The 19,879-nt window shown below is 48.2% G+C and overlaps 1 protein-coding gene across 1 annotated transcript in view; it reads right to left on the bottom strand.

Moving 5' to 3' along the window:
* Positions 1 to 1,152: 1,152 nt before the first annotated feature.
* rab8b (RAB8B, member RAS oncogene family) overlaps positions 1,153 to 19,879 on the bottom strand; it is a 49,042-nt gene continuing 30,315 nt past the window's right edge. The window contains exons 2-8 of the mRNA XM_055921645.1: positions 19,580 to 19,640; positions 16,065 to 16,125; positions 9,656 to 9,733; positions 6,780 to 6,869; positions 5,375 to 5,440; positions 5,211 to 5,261; positions 1,153 to 5,049 (exon numbers count right to left, since the gene is read on the bottom strand). Coding sequence (XP_055777620.1) covers positions 4,957 to 5,049; positions 5,211 to 5,261; positions 5,375 to 5,440; positions 6,780 to 6,869; positions 9,656 to 9,733; positions 16,065 to 16,125; positions 19,580 to 19,640 — 500 coding nt within the window. The 3' untranslated portion in view covers positions 1,153 to 4,956. The remainder of the gene's footprint in view (positions 5,050 to 5,210; positions 5,262 to 5,374; positions 5,441 to 6,779; positions 6,870 to 9,655; positions 9,734 to 16,064; positions 16,126 to 19,579; positions 19,641 to 19,879) is intronic.

The raw sequence follows: 19,879 nt of genomic DNA, 5'->3' as shown, positions 1-19,879 counted from the left end.
GTGGACGTAACCCCCAACAACAGAACGGTGTGGACGTAACCCCCAACAACAGAACGGTGTAGACGTAACCCCCAACAACAGAACGGTGTGGACGTAACCCCCAACAACAGAACGGTGTAGACGTAACCCCAACAACAGAACGGTGTAGACGTAACCCCCAACAACAGAACGGTGTAGACGTAACCCCCAACAACAGAACGGTGTAGACGTAACCCCAACAACAGAACGGTGTGGACGTAACCCCCAACAACAGAACGGTGTGGACGTAACCCCCAACAACAGAACGGTGTGGACGTAACCCCCAACAACAGAACGGTGTGGACGTAACCCCAACAGAACGGTGTAGACGTAACCCCAACAACAGAACGGTGTAGACGTAACCCCAACAACAGAACGGTGTAGACGTAACCCCAAACAACAGAACGGTGTAGACGTAACCCCCAACAACAGAACGGTGTGGACGTAACCCCCAACAACAGAACGGTGTGGACGTAACCCCCAACAACAGAACGGTGTGGACGTAACCCCCAACAACAGAACGGTGTGGACGTAACCCTAAACAACAGAACGGTGTGGACGTAACCCTAAACAACAGAACGGTGTAGACGTAACCCCCAACAACAGAACGGTGTAGACGTAACCCCAACAACAGAACGGTGTAGACGTAACCCCAACAACAGAACGGTGTAGACGTAACCCCAAACAACAGAACGGTGTAGACGTAACCCCCAACAACAGAACGGTGTGGACGTAACCCCCAACAACAGAACGGTGTGGACGTAACCCCCAACAACAGAACGGTGTGGACGTAACCCCCAACAACAGAACGGTGTGGACGTAACCCTAAACAACAGAACGGTGTGGACGTAACCCTAAACAACAGAACGGTGTAGACGTAACCCCCAACAACAGAACGGTGTAGACGTAACCCCCAACAACAGAACGGTGTAGACGTAACCCCAACAACAGAACGGTGTGGACGTAACCCCAAACAACAGAACGGTGTGGACGTAACCCTAAACAACAGAACGGTGTAGACGTAACCCCCAACAACAGAACGGTGTAGACGTAACCCCCAACAACAGAACGGTGTAGACGTAACCCCAACAACAGAACGGTGTGGACGTAACCCCAAACAACAGAACGGTGTGGACGTAACCCCCAACAACAGAACGGTGTGGACGTAACCCCTGGGAGTAACGCCAGTGTCCAATGTCTTATCGGATACCGTACAAAAAATATAATACCATTAACATTTGCATGAAAAGGAACCAACGATAGAACTCAAGAGGTTTTTGCTTGTTGCTACTTTTCAAAAGCACTGGTATGAGTCGGTATCTGCTACCGTGGTGGTGGTATGAGTCAGTATCTGCTACCGTGGTGGTTGTATGAGTCAGTATCTGCTACCGTGGTGGTGGTATGAGTCAGTATCTGCTACCGTGGTGGTTGTATGAGTCAGTATCTGCTACCGTGTTGGTGGTATGAGTCAGTATCTGCTACCGTGTTGGTTGTATGAGTCAGTATCTGCTACCGTGGTGGTTGTATGAGTCAGTATCTGCTACAGTGGTGGTGGTATGAGTCAGTATCTGCTACCGTGGTGGTGGTATGAGTCAGTATCTGCTACCGTGGTCTATGTATGAGTCGGTATCTTCTACCGTGGTGGTGGTATGAGTCAGTATCTTCTACCGTGGTGGTGGTGGTATGAGTCAGTATCTGCTACCGTGGTGGTGGTATGAGTCAGTATCTGCTACCGTGGTGGTGGTATGAGTCAGTATCTGCTACCGTGGTGGTGGTATGAGTCAGTATCTGCTACCGTGGTGGTGGTATGAGTCAGTATCTGCTACCGTGGTGGTGGTATGAGTCGGTATCTTCTACCGTGGTGGTGGTATGAGTCGGTATCTTCTACCGTGGTGGTGGTATGAGTCAGTTACTCCTACCGTGGTGGTTGTATGAGTCAGTATCTTCTACCGTGGTCTATGTATGAGTCGGGATCTTCTACCGTGGTGGTGGTATGAGTCAGTATCTTCTACCGTGTTGGTGGTATGAGTCAGTATCTTCTACCGTGGTCGTTTCTTCAGAAAGGTCTGTCAACTCAAAACAAACTGAGGGCCGTCATCAGTGGTGTTAAGTTGAGTAGAGGCTAATCAGTGGTTTTAAGTTGAATAGAGGCTAATCAGTGGAGTTAAGTTGAGTAGAGGCTAATCAGTGGTGTAAAGTTGAGCAGAGGCTAATCAGTGGAGTTAAGTTGAGCAGAGGCTAATCAGTGGTGTAAAGTTGAGCAGAGGCTAATCAGTGGTGTTAAGTTGAGTAGAGGCTAATCAGTGGTTTTAAGTTGAGTAGAGGCTACTCAGTGGTTTTAAGTTGAGTAGAGGCTACTCAGTGGTTTTAGGTTGAGTAGAGGCTATTCAGTGGTTTTAAGTTGAGTAGAGGCTACTCAGTGGTTTTAAGTTGAGTAGAGGCTACTCAGTGGTTTTAAGTTGAGTAGAGGCTACTCAGTGGTTTTAAGTTGAGTAGAGGCTACTCAGTGGTTTTAAGTTGAGTAGAGGTTACTCAGTGGTTTTAAGTTGAGTAGAGGTTACTCAGTGGTTTTAAGTTGGAGTAATTGAGAAACCTCCTTCTGTAAGCGCATGACTAAGTGACAACAGAAAAACGAGTCATTCATTACGTCCGATTGAGTGAAGCCAATTCTGAGACCGTCATCAGTTGAAGTGCCAAGCAATGAGCATCCTTTAACTCTTTAGAGTGGTTTTGAAGAGCGGATCTGAAGAGTGGTTCTGAAGAGTGGATCTGAAGAGTGGATCTGAAGAGTGGATCTGGAGAGCGGTTCTGAAGAGTGGATCTGGAGAGTGGATCTGAAGAGCGGTTCTGAAGAGCGGTTCTGAAGAGTGGATCTGAAGAGCGGTTCTGAAGAGTGGATCTGAAGAGCGGTTCTGAAGAGTGGATCTGAAGAGCGGTTCTGAAGAGTGGATCTGAAGAGCGGTTCTGAAGAGCGGATCTGAAGAGCGGTTCTGAAGAGCGGTTCTGAAGAGCGGTTCTGAAGAGCGGTTCTGAATCTAGCCTTTAGTGCTCTGGACAAGGGATGCACCATCGAATGACTGCAGTGTCCTTTTTTTGACAGAGGCGGTGTTTTAACAATCATTGAAACATCCATAACGATCTCCAGTGCGATTACATAAAGATTATATAAAACTAAAAGACAAAACAAATTAAAAATAAAGACATTGGTGAAACAACCACCACAATGAAGTCATCGGCTTTGGTAGAATATTAAACAGTTACATTTTCCTTTCTAGTGTGGGCAGAACATGCAGTATAATACTCTCTCTTCATCTCTCCCTGCAGTCATGTTCATTCATGACTCTAAAAAGTGAACGTGATGATAACCTGTGATTTTCATGTTGACTACATTCTTCTCTAGTAGCAAACCGACCCGAGATCCACGTCCAAACGACTCCTCCAATCCTTCAGGGTGTCAATCTCTTTTCTCGCAGAAAGATTCGGTCGGTGGAAAGACAAGACACACGACAACAAAATAAAAAGTGAAGTGTGCATCGAGTGAATACAGGGGAAAGGCAGCTTCAGCTAAACAGGAAGCTGACAAACAACAAAGCGTTTCCAGGGGTGAGTTAAAGAACACAGAACACAGGACTCAACTGTCAATCAGAGCTGTTGGGGGAGAAACGTACTGCATCCAATATGCCACCCTATTCCCTATATAGTGCACTACTTTTGACCAGGGCCCTATGGCATCCTATTCCCTATAGTGCACTACTTTTGACCAGGGCCCTATGGCATCCTATTCCCTATATAGTGCACTACTTTTGACCAGGGCCCTATGGCATCCTATTCCCTATTTAGTGCACTACTTTTGACCAGGGCCCTATGGCATCCTATTCCCTATATAGTGCACTACTTTTGACCAGGGCCCTATGGCATCCTATTCCCTATATAGTGCACTACTTTTGACCAGGGCCCTATGGCATCCTATTCCCTATATAGTGCACTACTTTTGACCAGGGCCCTATGGCATCCTATTCCCTATATAGTGCACTACTTTTGACCAGGGCCCTATGGCATCCTATTCCCTATAGTGCACTACTTTTGACCAGGGCCCTATGGCATCCTATTCCCTATATAGTGCACTACTTTTGACCAGGGCCTGCATAATAGGGCTCTGGTGAAGAGTAGTGCACTATATAGGGAATAGGGTTCCATTTGGGACGCAGTCCTAGACAAACTCCTTTGGGGAAGGGAGAGAGGAGGGGCAGTTAGGACAACAGTTGGGGGGAATTCCTTGTTCTTTTCAGAATTGTTTTGGTTCCCTAACGTGTCATTTTTAAAATGGGACGGCGAGTCGCTTTCCTCTGTAGCCTACAGAGTAGCCAGCCAGCTCAGCAGCAATAAGTAACCTAGCCAGGCCAAGATCCAGTTTTGGGTGTGGAGGAGTGTTAGGTAGGTAGCCTGGTACCAGGCCTGGTGACGGTTGGAGGACTGCTAGGTAGGTAGCCTGGTACCAGGCCTGGTGAGGGGTTGGAGGAGTGCTAGGTAGGTAGCCTGGTACCAGGCCTGGTGAGGGGTTGGATGAGTGTTAAGTAGGTAGCCTGGTACGAGGCCTGTTGAGGGGTTGGAGGAGTGCTAAGTATGTAGCCTGGTACCAGGCCTGGTGAGGGGTTGGAGGAGTGTTAGGTAGGTAGTCTGGTACCAGGCCTGGTGAGGGGTTGGAGGAGTGCTAGGTAGGTAGTCTGGTACCAGGCCTGGTGAGGGGTTGGAGGAGTGTTAGGTAGGTAGCTTGGTACCAGGCCTGGTGAGGGGTTGGAGGAGTGTTAGGTAGGTAGCCTGGTACCAGGCCTGGTGAGGGGTTGGGGGTGTATTCTGCTCAGCTCTGGGGTGGGGGGGGGGGGAGCAGCAGGGCAGGTAAAGGCTGTACCAGTCCATGGAAAGGAGAGGATGGATCCACTAGAACAGAGAACATCTGAAGAAGCTGCTCTTCTTCGACCGGTTCTCTGTGATCTTGACCGGCCCACCACCTCCTGGAGGACTGTTGTCGTTCTGAAGCAGGGGAGGGTGGGGGGGGGAGAGGTGAAAAGGTTTGGGTTAAGGGTCAATTATCACTCTTAAAATCCCATTGCTGCCACCAACTGTTGGAAGTTACATTGTGGATAAGTTTACATCATATGAGCCTCATCTGCTAAACAACAACATAGACTCACTATTTTTCTGTTGAGTCTCGTCATTATGTCTCTTCCCAGGGTGAAAAAGGACTGTTTCAAAACAAACAAACAAATGGAGACTTCAGGAACATGTTTATGAGAGAAGAATTAAGAGAGAAGAATTAATAAATAGGTATAAATGAATAGTATTGAACAGAAGTCACCTCTTCCACATTCAGGCTGGATTTGGCGCTCGTTTCTAAGAACTTGATGCCATAATCAATCGCCAACTGTGACAAATAAAAACAGAGAAACATTATGAGAACAATTCATGTTAATAATTCATGTTACACATGTACTTAAAAAAAACTAAATCAACAGCAGCCCCCCACAATGCAACACATTCCAAGAGGCACAGAACGAAAGAGTGATGTTACCTTTCTGTTACAAAAGGAATTGTACTACATTATGAAGGGAGAACTGGGCTGGCTATGACAGACATAGATCATACTGTATATTATGAGTATTGTCAAACGTATAACAGGGAGTACATTTACACCAAATATACTACGAAGAGCAGTGTGGGGGGTTTCACCAAAGATACTATGAAGAGCAGTGTGGGGGGGGGGGTTTCACCAAAGATACTATGAAGAGCATTGTGGGGGTTTCACCAAAGATACTATGAAGAGCAGTGTGGGGGGTTTCACCAAAGATACTATGAAGAGCAGTGTGGGGGGGGGGGGGGGGGGGTTCACCAAAGATACTATGAAGAGCAGTGGGGGGGTTTCACGAAAGATACTATGAAGAGCATTGTGGGGGTTTCACCAAAGATACTATGAAGAGCAGTGTGGGGGGATTCACCAAAGATACTATGAAGAGCAGTGTGGGGGGGGGGGGGGGGGGTTTCACCAAAGATACTATGAAGAGCAGTGTGGGGGGATTCACCAAAGATACTATGAAGAGCAGTGTGGGGGGGGGGGGGGGGGTTTCACCAAAGATACTATGAAGAGCAGTGTGGGGGTTTCACCAAAGATACTATGAAGAGCAGTGTGGGGGTTTCACCAAAGATACTATGAAGAGCAGTGTGGGGGTTTCACCAAAGATACTATGAAGAGCAGTGTGGGGTTTCACCAAAGATACTATCAAGAGCAGTGTGGGGATTTCTCCAAAGATACTATGAAGAGCAGTGTGGGGGGTTTCACCAAAGATACTATGAAGAGCAGTGTGGGGATTTCTCCAAAGATACTATGAAGAGCAGTGTGGGGGTTTCACCAAAGATACTATGAAGAGCAGTGTGGGGGTTTCACCAAAGATACTATGAAGAGCAGTGTGGGGTTTCACCAAAGATACTATGAAGAGCAGTGTGGGGGTTTCACCAAAGATACTATGAAGAGCAGTGTGGGGTTTCACCAAAGATACTATGAAGAGCAGTGTGGGGGTTTCACCAAAGATACTATGAAGAGCAGTGTGGGGTTTCACCAAAGATACTATGAAGAGCAGTGTGGGGGTTTCTCTTTTCTCGGGAACGTTATCACATTGTTTCCAACGCACCCTGCAACAAGACATCTCAGACACGCCAGTGCTTATTTGAAACACACAGAGACCCTGGAACTCTGAGACCCTCCATACCTTTTCTCCTCGTTCTTTTGACACCTGTCTTTTGTCGTTCATGTCACACTTGTTTCCCAGGATCATCCTCTCCACGTCAGAGGAGGCATGCTACGGACAGACAGACAGAGGAGGAGAAGACTGATTAATACTACAGACAGAGGAGGAGGAGGAGACTGATTAATACTACAGACAGAGGAGGAGGAGACTGATTAATACTACAGACAGACAGAGGAGGAGGAGGAGACTGATTAATACTACAGACAGAGGAGGAGGAGACTGATTAATGCTACAGACAGAGGAGGAGAAGACTGATTAATGCTACAGACAGACAGAGGAGGAGAAGACCGATTAATACTACAGACAGACTGGCTGATAGAAGACTGATTAATACTACAGACAGACTGATAGAAGACTGATTAATACTACAGACAGATAGAGGAGGAGGAGACTGATTAATACTACAGACAGAGGAGGAGGAGACTGATTAATACTACAGACAGATAGAGGAGGAGACTGATTAATACTACAGACAGAGGAGGAGAAGACTGATTAATACTACAGAGGAGGAGAAGACTGATTAATACTACAGACAGACCGATAGAAGACTGATTAATACTACAGACAGACTGATAGAAGACTGAGTAATACTACAGACAGACATGCTGATAGAAGACCGATTAATACTACAGACAGACATGCTGATAGAAGACCGATTAATACTACAGACAGACATGCTGATAGAAGACTGATTAATACTACAGACAGACTGATAGAAGACCGATTAATACTACAGACAGATAGAGGAGGAGGAGACTGATTAATACTACAGACAGATAGAGGAGGAGGAGACTGATTAATACTACAGACAGAGGAGGAGGAGACTGATTAATACTACAGACAGACAGAGGAGGAGGAGACTGATTAATACTACAGACAGAGGAGGAGGAGGAGACTGATTAATACTACAGACAGATAGAGGAGGAGGAGACTGAGTAATACTACAGACAGATAGAGGAGGAGACTGATTAATACTACAGACAGAGGAGGAGGAGACTGATTAATACTACAGACAGAGGAGGAGGAGACTGATTAATACTACAGACAGATAGAGGAGGAGGAGACTGATTAATACTACAGACAGATAGAGGAGGAGGAGACTGATTAATACTACAGACAGATAGAGGAGGAGGAGACTGATTAATACTACAGACAGATAGAGGAGGAGGAGACTGATTAATACTACAGACAGAGGAGGAGGAGACTGATTAATACTACAGACAGATAGAGGAGGAGGAGACTGATTAATACTACAGACAGATAGAGGAGGAGGAGACTGATTAATACTACAGACAGAGGAGGAGGAGACTGATTAATACTACAGACAGATAGAGGAGGAGGAGACTGAGTAATACTACAGACAGATAGAGGAGGAGGAGACTGATTAATACTACAGACAGAGGAGGAGGAGACTGATTAATACTACAGACAGAGGAGGAGGAGACTGATTAATACTACAGACAGAGGAGGAGGAGACTGATTAATACTACAGACAGATAGAGGAGGAGGAGACTGATTAATACTACAGACAGATAGAGGAGGAGGAGACTGATTAATACTACAGACAGAGGAGGAGGAGACTGATTAATACTACAGACAGAGGAGGAGGAGACTGATTAATACTACAGACAGACAGAGGAGGAGGAGACTGATTAATACTACAGACAGAGGAGGAGGAGACTGATTAATACTACAGACAGACAGAGGAGGAGGAGGAGACTGATTAATACTACAGACAGAGGAGGAGGAGACTGATTAATGCTACAGACAGAGGAGGAGGAGGAGACTGATTAATGCTACAGACAGACAGAGGAGGAGAAGACCGATTAATACTACAGACAGACTGGCTGATAGAAGACTGATTAATACTACAGACAGATAGAGGAGGAGGAGACTGATTAATACTACAGACAGATAGAGGAGGAGGAGACTGATTAATACTACAGACAGATAGAGGAGGAGGAGACTGATTAATACTACAGACAGAGGAGGAGGAGACTGATTAATACTACAGAGGAGGAGAAGACTGATTAATACTATAGACAGACAGAGGAGGAGAAGACTGATTAATACTACAGACAGACTGATAGAAGACTGATTAACACTACAGACAGACTGATAGAAGACTGATTAACACTACAGACAGACTGATAGAAGACTGATTGATACTACAGACAGACTGATAGAAGACTGATTGATACTACAGACAGACTGATAGAAGACTGATTAACACTACAGACAGACTGATAGAAGACTGATTAATACTACAGACATACTGATAGAAGACTGATTAACACTACAGACATACTGATAGAAGACACACGGCTCTCCTCTCTAACTGCTAGGCTACCTGCTGCGGTAGCTTCATACCTGGTGTTTTTAGGCTACCTGCTGCGGTAGCTTCATACCTGATTGTTTTCAGGCTACCTGCTGCGGTAGCTTCACACCTGATTGTTTTCAGGCTACCTGCTGCGGTAGCTTCACACCTGATTGTTTTCAGGCTACCTGCTGCGGTAGCTTCACAACTGATTGTTTTTAGGCTACCTGCTGCGGTAGCTTCACACCTGATTGTTTTCAGGCTACCTGCTGCGGTAGCTTCACACCTGATTGTTTTCAGGCTACCTGCTACGGTAGCTTCACACCTGATTGTTTTTAGGCTACCTGCTGCGGTAGCTTCACACCTGATTGTTTGAAGGCTACCTGCTGCGGTAGCTTCACAACTGATTGTTTTTAGGCTACCTGCTGCGGTAGCTACATACTTGATTGTTTTTAGGCTACCTGCTACGGTAGCTTCACAACTGATTGTTTTTAGGCTACCTGCTGCGGTAGCTTCATACCTCTTCAATGTTCCTGATCCAGTTCTTGATGTTCTCGAAGGACTTCTCGTTAGTGATGTCATACACTAGCATGATACCCTGTAGAAACAAAGGACAGGAAGTGACGTCAGAGGAAGTGACACGCCGTGACATTAACAGGAAAAGACCCAACCTAGCGCCATTCCAGTCATGACCCAGTGAAATGTCTGTGTGTCTGTGCTGTAGTCAAGGGGCTTGTGTCTTGACTGTTATCACTACAAGCTTGAAGCCCTTATAAACCCAGAATACTCTGCCTCAATAAAATAATAATAGGTTGTTTTCCAAACATGTATTTACATACAAAGTTGACATCTATAGAACCTGGTTAGTAAGCAAAACATAACAACAGTACATGTCCGAAGTGGATACACAGCCATGAATAAAGTGGAATAGACATCGTTCTGACAAACTCCAAAATATAGATTTGCTACAGCTCAACTAAAGAAACATCCTGTCGACCAACATCCTGTCTACCAACATCCTGTCCACCAACATCCTGTCCACCAACATCCTGTCCACCAACATCCTATCCACCAACATCCTGTCCACCAACATCCTGTCCACCAACATCCTGTCCACCAACAGCCCGTCCACCAACAGCCCGTCCACCAACAGCCCGTCGACCAACATCCCGTCGACCAACATCCCGTCTACCAGCATCCCGTCTACCAACATCCCGTCTACCAACATCCCGTCTACCAACATCCCGTCTACCAACATCCCGTCTACCAACATCCCGTCTACCAACATCCCGTCTACCAACATCCCGTCTACCAACATCCCGTCTACCAACATCCCGTCTTCCAACATCCCGTCTACCAACATCCCGTCTACCAACATCCCGTCTTCCAACATCCCGTCTACCAACATCCCGTCTACCAACATCCCGTCTTCCAACATCCCGTCTACCAACATCCCGTCTTCCAACATCCCGTCTACCAACATCCCGTCTACCAACATCCCGTCTACCAACATCCCGTCTACCAACATCCCGTCGACCAACATCCTTTCTACCAACATCCTGTCTACCAACAGCCTGTCTACCAACATCCTGTCTACCAACATCCTGTCTACCAACATCCTGTCTTCCAACATCCTGTCTACCAACATCCTGTCTACCAACATCCTGTCTACCAACATCCTGTCCACCAACATCCTGTCTTCCAACAGCCTGTCTACCAACATCCTGTCTACCAACATCCTGTCTACCAACATCCTGTCTACCAACATCCTGTCTACCAACAGCCTGTCTACCAACATCCTGTCTACCAACAGCCTGTCTACCAACATCCTGTCTACCAACATCCTGTCTTCCAACATCCTGTCTTCCAACATCCTGTCTACCAACATCCTGTCGACCAAACAATCGACCAGTCGACTAAATGGGGGTCAGCCCTAGAGGAGACAGCGTAGAGTTAGTAGAGGTCCATGGAACACACACACGGCCCTCCATAGTAACACACACACACACGGCCCTCCATAGTAACACACACACACACACGGCCCTCCATAGTAACACACACACACGGCCCTCCATAGTAACACACACACACACGGCCCTAAATGGTAACACACACACACACGGCCCTCCATGGTAACACACACACACACACGGCCCTCCATAGTAACACACACACACACAACCCTCCATAGTAACACACACACACACGGCCCTCCATAGTAACACACACACACACACACACACACGGCCCTCCATAGTAACACACACACACACACACACACACACACACACACACGGCCCTCCATAGTAACACACACACACACACACGGCCCTCCATAGTAACACACACACACACACACACGGCCCTCCATAGTAACACACACACACGGCCCTCCATAGTAACACACACACACACACACACGGCCCTCCATAGTAACACACACACACACACGGCCCTCCATAGTAACACACACACACGGCCCTCCATAGTAACACACACACACACGGCCCTCCATGGTAACACACACACGGCCATCCATAGTAACACACACACACACGGCCCTCCATGGTAACACACACACACACGGCCATCCATAGTAACACACACACACACGGCCCTCCATAGTAACACACACACACACACACGGCCCTCCATAGTAACACACACACACACACGGCCCTCCATAGTAACACACACACGGCCCTCCATAGTAACACACACACACACAGCCCTCCACAGTAACACACACACACAAACACAAACACGGCCTCCATAGCAACACACACACACACACGGCCCTCCATAGTAACACACACACACACACACGGCCCTCCATAGTAACACACACACACACACGGCCCTCCATAGTAACACACACACACACACACACACGGCCCTCAATAGTAACACACACACGGCCCTCCATAGTAACACACACACACGGCCCTCCATAGTAACACACACACACACGGCCCTCCATAGTAACACACACAAGGCCCTCCATAGTAACACACACACACACACACGGCCCTCCATAGTAACACACACACACACGGCCCTCCATAGTAACACATACATGGCCCTCCATAGTAACACACACACACGGCCCTCCATAGTAACACACACACACACGGCCCTCCATAGTAACACACACACGACCCTCCATAGTAACACACACACAGCCCTCCATAGTAACACACACACGGCCCTCCATAGTAACACACACACGGCCCTCCATAGTAACACACACACGGCCCTCCATAGTAACACACACACGGCCCTCCATAGTAACACACACACGGCCCTCCATAGTAACACACTTACGGCCTTCCATAGTAACACACACGGCCCTCCATAGTAACACACACGGCCCTCCATAGTAACACACACACACGGCCCTCCATAGTAACACACACACGGCCCTCCATAGTAACACACACACGACCCTCCATAGTAACACACACACGGCCCTCCATAGTAACACACACACGGCCCTCCATAGTAACACACTTACGGCCCTCCATAGTAACACACACACACACACGGCCCTCCATAGTAACACACACACACGGCCCTCCATAGTAACACACACACGGCCCTCCATAGTAACACACACACGGCCCTCCATAGTAACACACTTACGGCCCTCCATAGTAACACACACACGGCCCTCCATAGTAACACACACACGGCCCTCCATAGTAACACACTTACGGCCTTCCATAGTAACACACACGGCCCTCCATAGTAACACACACAGCCCTCCAAAGTAACAAAGTAACCAACATCCTTTCTACCAACATCCTGTCTACCAACATCCTGTCTTCCAACATCCTGTCTTCCAACATCCTGTCTACCAACATCCTGTCTACCAACATCCTGTCTACCAACATCCTGTCTACCAACAGCCTGTCTACCAACAGCCTGTCTACCAACAGCCTGTCTACCAACAGCCTGTCTACCAACATCCTGTCGACCAAACAATCGACCAGTCGACTAAATGGGGGTCAGCCCTAGAGGAGACAGCGTAGAGTTAGTAGAGGTCCATGGAACACACACACGGCCCTCCATAGTAACACACACGGCCCTCCATAGTAACACACACACACACACGGCCCTCCATAGTAACACACACACACACGGCCCTCCATAGTAACACACACACACACGGCCCTAAATGGTAACACACACGCACGGCCCTAAATGGTAACACACACACGCACGGCCCTCCATGGTAACACACACACACACACACACACGGCCCTCCATAGTAACACACACACACACGACCCTCCATAGTAACACACACACACACGGCCCTCCATAGTAACACACACACACACACGGCCCTCCATAGTAACACACACACACACACACGGCCCTCCATAGTAACACACACACACACACACACACACACACGGCCCTCCATAGTAACACACACACACACACACACGGCCCTCCATAGTAACACACACACACACACACACACACACACACACACACACACGGCCCTCCATAGTAACACACACACACGGCCCTCCATAGTAACACACACACACACACGGCCCTCCATAGTAACACACACACACACGGCCCTCCATGGTAACACACACACACACGGCCATCCATAGTAACACACACACACACGGCCCTCCATGGTAACACACACACACACGGCCATCCATAGTAACACACACACACACGGCCCTCCATAGTAACACACACACACACACACACACGGCCCTCCATAGTAACACACACACAGCCCTCCATAGTAACACACACACACACACACGGCCCTCCATAGTAACACACACACACACGGCCCTCCATAGTAACACACACACACGGCCCTCCATAGTAACACACACACACACACGGCCCTCCATAGTAACACACACACACACACGGCCCTCCATAGTAACACATACATGGCCCTCCATAGTAACACACACAGCCCTCCATAGTAACACACACACACAAACACAAACACGGCCTCCATAGCAACACACACACACACACGGCCCTCCATAGTAACACACACACACACACACGGCCCTCAATAGTAACACACACACGGCCCTCCATAGTAACACACACACACGGCCCTCCATTGTAACACACACACACACGGCCCTCCATAGTAACACACACAAGGCCCTCCATAGTAACACACACACACACGGCCCTCCATAGTAACACACACACACACGGCCCTCCATAGTAACACACACACACACGGCCCTCCATAGTAACACACACACACACGGCCCTCCATAGTAACACATACACGGCCCTCCATAGTAACACACACACGGCCCTCCATAGTAACACACACACGGCCCTCCATAGTAACACACACACACACACAGCCCTCCATAGTAACACATACACACACGGCCCTCCATAGTAACACACACACACACGGCCCTCCATAGTAACACATACACGGCCCTCCATAGTAACACACACACACACACAGCCCTCCATAGTAACACATACATGGCCCTCCATAGTAACACACACACACGGCCCTCCATAGTAACACACACACACGGCCCTCCATAGTAACACACACACACGGCCCTCCATAGTAACACACACACGACCCTCCATAGTAACACACACAGCCCTCCATAGTAACACACACACGGCCCTCCATAGTAACACACACACGACCCTCCATAGTAACACACTTACGGCCTTCCATAGTAACACACACGGCCCTCCAGTGTAACACACATGGCCCTCCATAGTAACACACACACGGCCCTCCATAGTAACACACACAGCCCTCCAAAGTAACACACACACGGCCCTCCATAGTAACACACACACACGGCCCTCCATAGTAACACACACACGACCCTCCATAGTAACACACACACGGCCCTCCATAGTAACACACACACGGCCTTCCATAGTAACACACACACGGCCCTCCATAGTAACACACACCAGGCCCTCCATAGTAACACACACACACACGGCCCTCCATAGTAACACACACACACACGGCCCTCCATAGTAACACACACACACACGGCCCTCCATAGTAACACACACACACACGGCCCTCCATAGTAACACACACACACGGCCCTCCATAGTAACACACACACGGCCCTCCAAAGAAACACACACACGGCCCTCCATAGTAACACACACACGGCCCTCCATAGTAACACACACACGGCCCTCCATAGTAACACACACACACGGCCCTCCATAGTAACACACACACACGGCCCTCCATAGTAACACACACACGGCCCTCCATAGTAACACACACACGGCCCTCCATAGTAACACACACACGGCCCTCCATAGTAACACACACACACGGCCCTCCATAGTAACACACACACACGGCCCTCCATAGTAACACAAACGACCCTCCACAGTAACACGGCCCTCCATAGCAACACAAACGACCCTCCACAGTAACACACACACGGCCCTCCATAGTAACAACACTATCAGCCCCAGTGATTGAAAGGTCCAACAGCACCAGGGAAACTCCACTGTGTACATAAATCCATGGGCTTGGGTCCTTCCTGTGTATACAGTCTCCTATCAAACTGGCCAGTCCATCGTTTTCACCACTCACACAGAGCATAGGAATCTGTAAGATGGACCTCAGTGTTGACAAGCAGTACATAGATACATCTAGCTTAACTAGAGAGACTGTTTGGTACGACTGGACCGGAGAAATACGGAGACAGGTAGACAGAGGAGGCTACAATTCATTATAAAACATGACTCCCATGTTTTATAATGAACACACACACCCACACACACACACACACACACACACACACACACACACACACACACACACACACACACGGTAACCTCCACGCAAGTTGTTTTATCTGTGTCGATTCAGTCTGTGACCTTTTGGAGACATGTGAGTGGACGGATCTTACCATAGCTCCTCTGTAGTAGGCTGTTGTGATGGTCCTGAACCTCTCCTGGCCGGCTGTGTCCCTGGGAGAGACAGTACAACGTCAGTACAACGTAACCACCATGTTGGTAGTGCAGTAGCTACAGCATTACTACATTACTCTGGGAGAGACAGTACAACGTAACAACTATGTTGATAGTGCAGTAGCTACAGCATTACTACATTACCCTGGGAGAGACAGTACAACGTAACAATCATGTTGATAGTGCAGTAGCTACAGCATTACTACATTATCCTGGGAGAGACAGTACAACGTAACAACCATGTTGATAGTGCAGTAGCTACAGCATTACTACATTATCCTGGGAGAGACAGTACAACGTAACAACCATGTTGATAGTGCAGTAGCTACAGCATTACTACATTACCCTGGGAGAGACAGTACAACGTAACAACCATGTTGATAGTGCAGTAGCTACAGTATTACTACATTACCCTGGGAGAGACAGTACAACGTAACAACCATGTCGATAATGCAGTAGCTACAGCCAGTGTTACCAAACATCAGTATAAGAGGGCCTGGGGGTTCTCCCTCTAAACTGTGTCAGACAGTGATATGGCCAGTGGTGCCTAGTGTGAGTGACTACCCTGGATAGGGGATGAATAAGTAGTGCCTAGTGTGAGTGACTACCCTGGATAGGGGAGGAATAAGTAGTGCCTAGTGTGAGTGACTACCCTGGATAGGGGATGAATAAGTAGTGCCTAGTGTGAGTGACTACCCTGGATAGGGGATGAATAAGTAGGCCAAATGTGTGGATCCAAACACAGCTGAACACTCTTACACACACATGCACACTCTCCAAGGCAGTCAACACTACACTTCAGATCCACTCAGGGCTGACAGAGGCTCTCCAAGCTATCACTGACTACAAGGCAGTCAACACTACACTTCAGATCCACTCAGGGCTGACAGAGACTCTCCAAGCTATCACTGACTACGAGGCAGTCAACACTACACTTCAGATCCACTCAGGGCTGACAGAGACTCTCCAAGCTATCACTGACTACAAGACAGTCAACACTACACTTCAGATCCACTCAGGGCTGACAGAGAATCTCCAAGCTATCACTGACTACAAGGCAGTCAACACTACACTTCAGATCCACTCAGGGCTGACAGAGACTCTCCAAGCTATCACTGACTACAAGGCAGTCAACACTACACTTCAGATCCACTCAGGGCTGACAGAGACTCTCCAAGCTATCACTGACTACAAGGCAGTCAACACTACACTTCAAGTGGCCTACTGGTACTCACCATTAACCTGATGACTCACACTAAATTATTCCACTGCTCTGTCGTCCCCTACATACTTTAGTCTGAGGCTGCCACTATTGAAGATGTTTGTTGTGACGAGGGGCATTCTACAAAACAAAGTCGTCAGTGATTGGGTCATCTCTAACCAATCAGAGTATCAAAGACAATTACACACTTTTAAACCGCCGCCTTTACCCACATGTGTTTTGGCTCAACCCATCGGTTTCTGGACCAATCAGACGGCCCTGAATGTGTTCCCGTTCAGCGAAGGGTCGAGGAGGTACTCAGATCCAGACTCATTGTGGAGAAGAAACTAACGTCTGTGGGCGTGGCATATGGCTGGAGCAAGGAGTCTGGGTAACGAGGCAAACTCACCATATCTGGAGCTAGGAGTCTGGGTAACCAGGCAAACTCACCATATCTGGAGCTAGGAGTCTGGGTAACCAGGCACACTCACCATATCTGGAGCTAGGAGTCTGGGTAACCAGAAAAACTCACCATATATGGACCTAGGAGTCTGGGTAGCCAGGCAAACTCACCATATCTGGAGCTAGGAGTCTGGGTAACCAAGCAAACTCACCATATCTGGAGCTAGGAGTCTGGGTAACCAGGCACACTCACCATATATGGAGATAGGAGTCTGGGTAACCAGGCAAACGCACCATATCTGGAGCTAGGAGTCTGGGTAGCCAGGCAAACTCACCATATCTGGAGCTAGGAGTCTGGGTAGCCAGGCAAACTCACCATATCTGGAGCTAGGAGTCTGGGTAACCAGGCAAACTCACCATATCTGGAGCTAGGAGTCTGGGTAACCAGGCAAACTCACCATATATGGAGCTAGGTGTCTGGGTAACCAGGCAAACTCACCATATCTGGAGCTAGGAGTCTGGGTAACCAGGCAAACTCACCATATCTGGAGCTAGGAGTCTGGGTAACCAGGCAAACTCACCATATCTGGAGCTAGGAGTCTGGGTAACCAGGCAAACTCACCATATATGGAGCTAGGAGTCTGGGTAACCAGGTAAACTCACCATATATGGAGCTAGGAGTCTGGGTAACCAGGTAAACTCACCATATATGGAGCTAGGTGTCTGGGTAACCAGGCAAACTCACCATATCTGGAGCTAGGAGTCTGGGTAACCAGGCAAACTCACCATATCTGGAGCTAGGAGTCTGGGTAACCAGGCAAACTCACCATATATGGAGCTAGGAGTCTGGGTAACCAGGCAAACTCACCATATCTGGAGCTAGGAGTCTGGGTAACCAGGCAAACTCACCATATATGGAGCTAGGAGTCTGGGTAACCAGGCAAACTCACCATATATGGAGCTAGGAGTCTGGGTAACCAGGTAAACTCACCATATATGGAGCTAGGAGTCTGGGTAACCAGGCAAACTCACCATATATGGAGCTAGGAGTCTGGGAACCGGGTAAACTCACCATATCTGGAGCTATGAGTCTGGGTAACCGGGCAAACTCACCATATATGGAGCTAGGAGTCTGGTTAACCGGGCAAACTCACCATATATGGAGCTAGGAGTCTGGGTAACCGGGCAAACTCACCATATATGGAGCTAGGAGTCTCGGTAACAAGGCAAACTCACCATATCTGGAGCTAGGAGTCTGGGTAACCAGGCAAACTCACCATATCTGGAGCTAGGAGTCTGGGTAACCAGGCAAACTCACCATATATGGAGCTAGGAGTCTGGGTAACCAGGCAAACTCACCATATATGGAGCTAGGAGTCTGGGTAACCAGGCAAACTCACTATATATGGAGCTAGGAGTCTGGGAACCGGGTAAACTCACCATATCTGGAGCTAGGAGTCTGGGTAACCGGGCAAACTCACCATATATGGAGCTAGGAGTCTGGTTAACCGGGCAAACTCACCATATATGGAGCTAGGAGTCTGGGTAACCAGGCAAACTCACCATATATGGAGCTAGGAGTCTGGGTAACAAGGCAAACTCACCATATCTGGAGCTAGGAGTCTGGGTAACCAGGCAAACTCACCATATATGGATCTAGGAGTCTGGGTAACCAGGTAAACTCACCATATATGGAGCTAGGTGTCTGGGTAACCGGGCAAACTCACCATATATGGAGCTAGGAGTCTGGGTAACCAGGTAAACTCACCATATATGGAGCTAGGAGTCTGGGTAACCAGGCAAACTCACCATATATGGAGCTAGGAGTCATGGGTAACCAGGCAAACTCACCATATCTGGAGCTTGATCTTCTTCCCGTCCAAATCTATCGTCCGGATTTTGAAGTCAATACCTGAAATCAGAGAAAAAAATTAGGAAAAATATTTTTTAAACTACATCTGAGGCATGGGTAGGGGCAAGCTGGGGGCTAGCTGGGGGCTAACTGGGAGATAGCTGGGGGCTAACTGGGAGCTAGCTGAGGGCTAACTGGGGGCTAGCTGGGGGCTAGCTGGCATCACTGGTATTGAACTTCACATGATGGACCATCTAGCCACCTATTAACACTGTTACAGACCATGAGGACTGAAGGTA

This window comes from Salvelinus fontinalis, chromosome 4 (assembly GCF_029448725.1).
Source record: "Salvelinus fontinalis isolate EN_2023a chromosome 4, ASM2944872v1, whole genome shotgun sequence".
NCBI lineage: Eukaryota > Metazoa > Chordata > Actinopteri > Salmoniformes > Salmonidae > Salvelinus > Salvelinus fontinalis.
The sequence above is the reverse complement of the archived record's forward strand: the minus strand, read 5'-3'. Positions and strand labels throughout refer to the sequence as shown.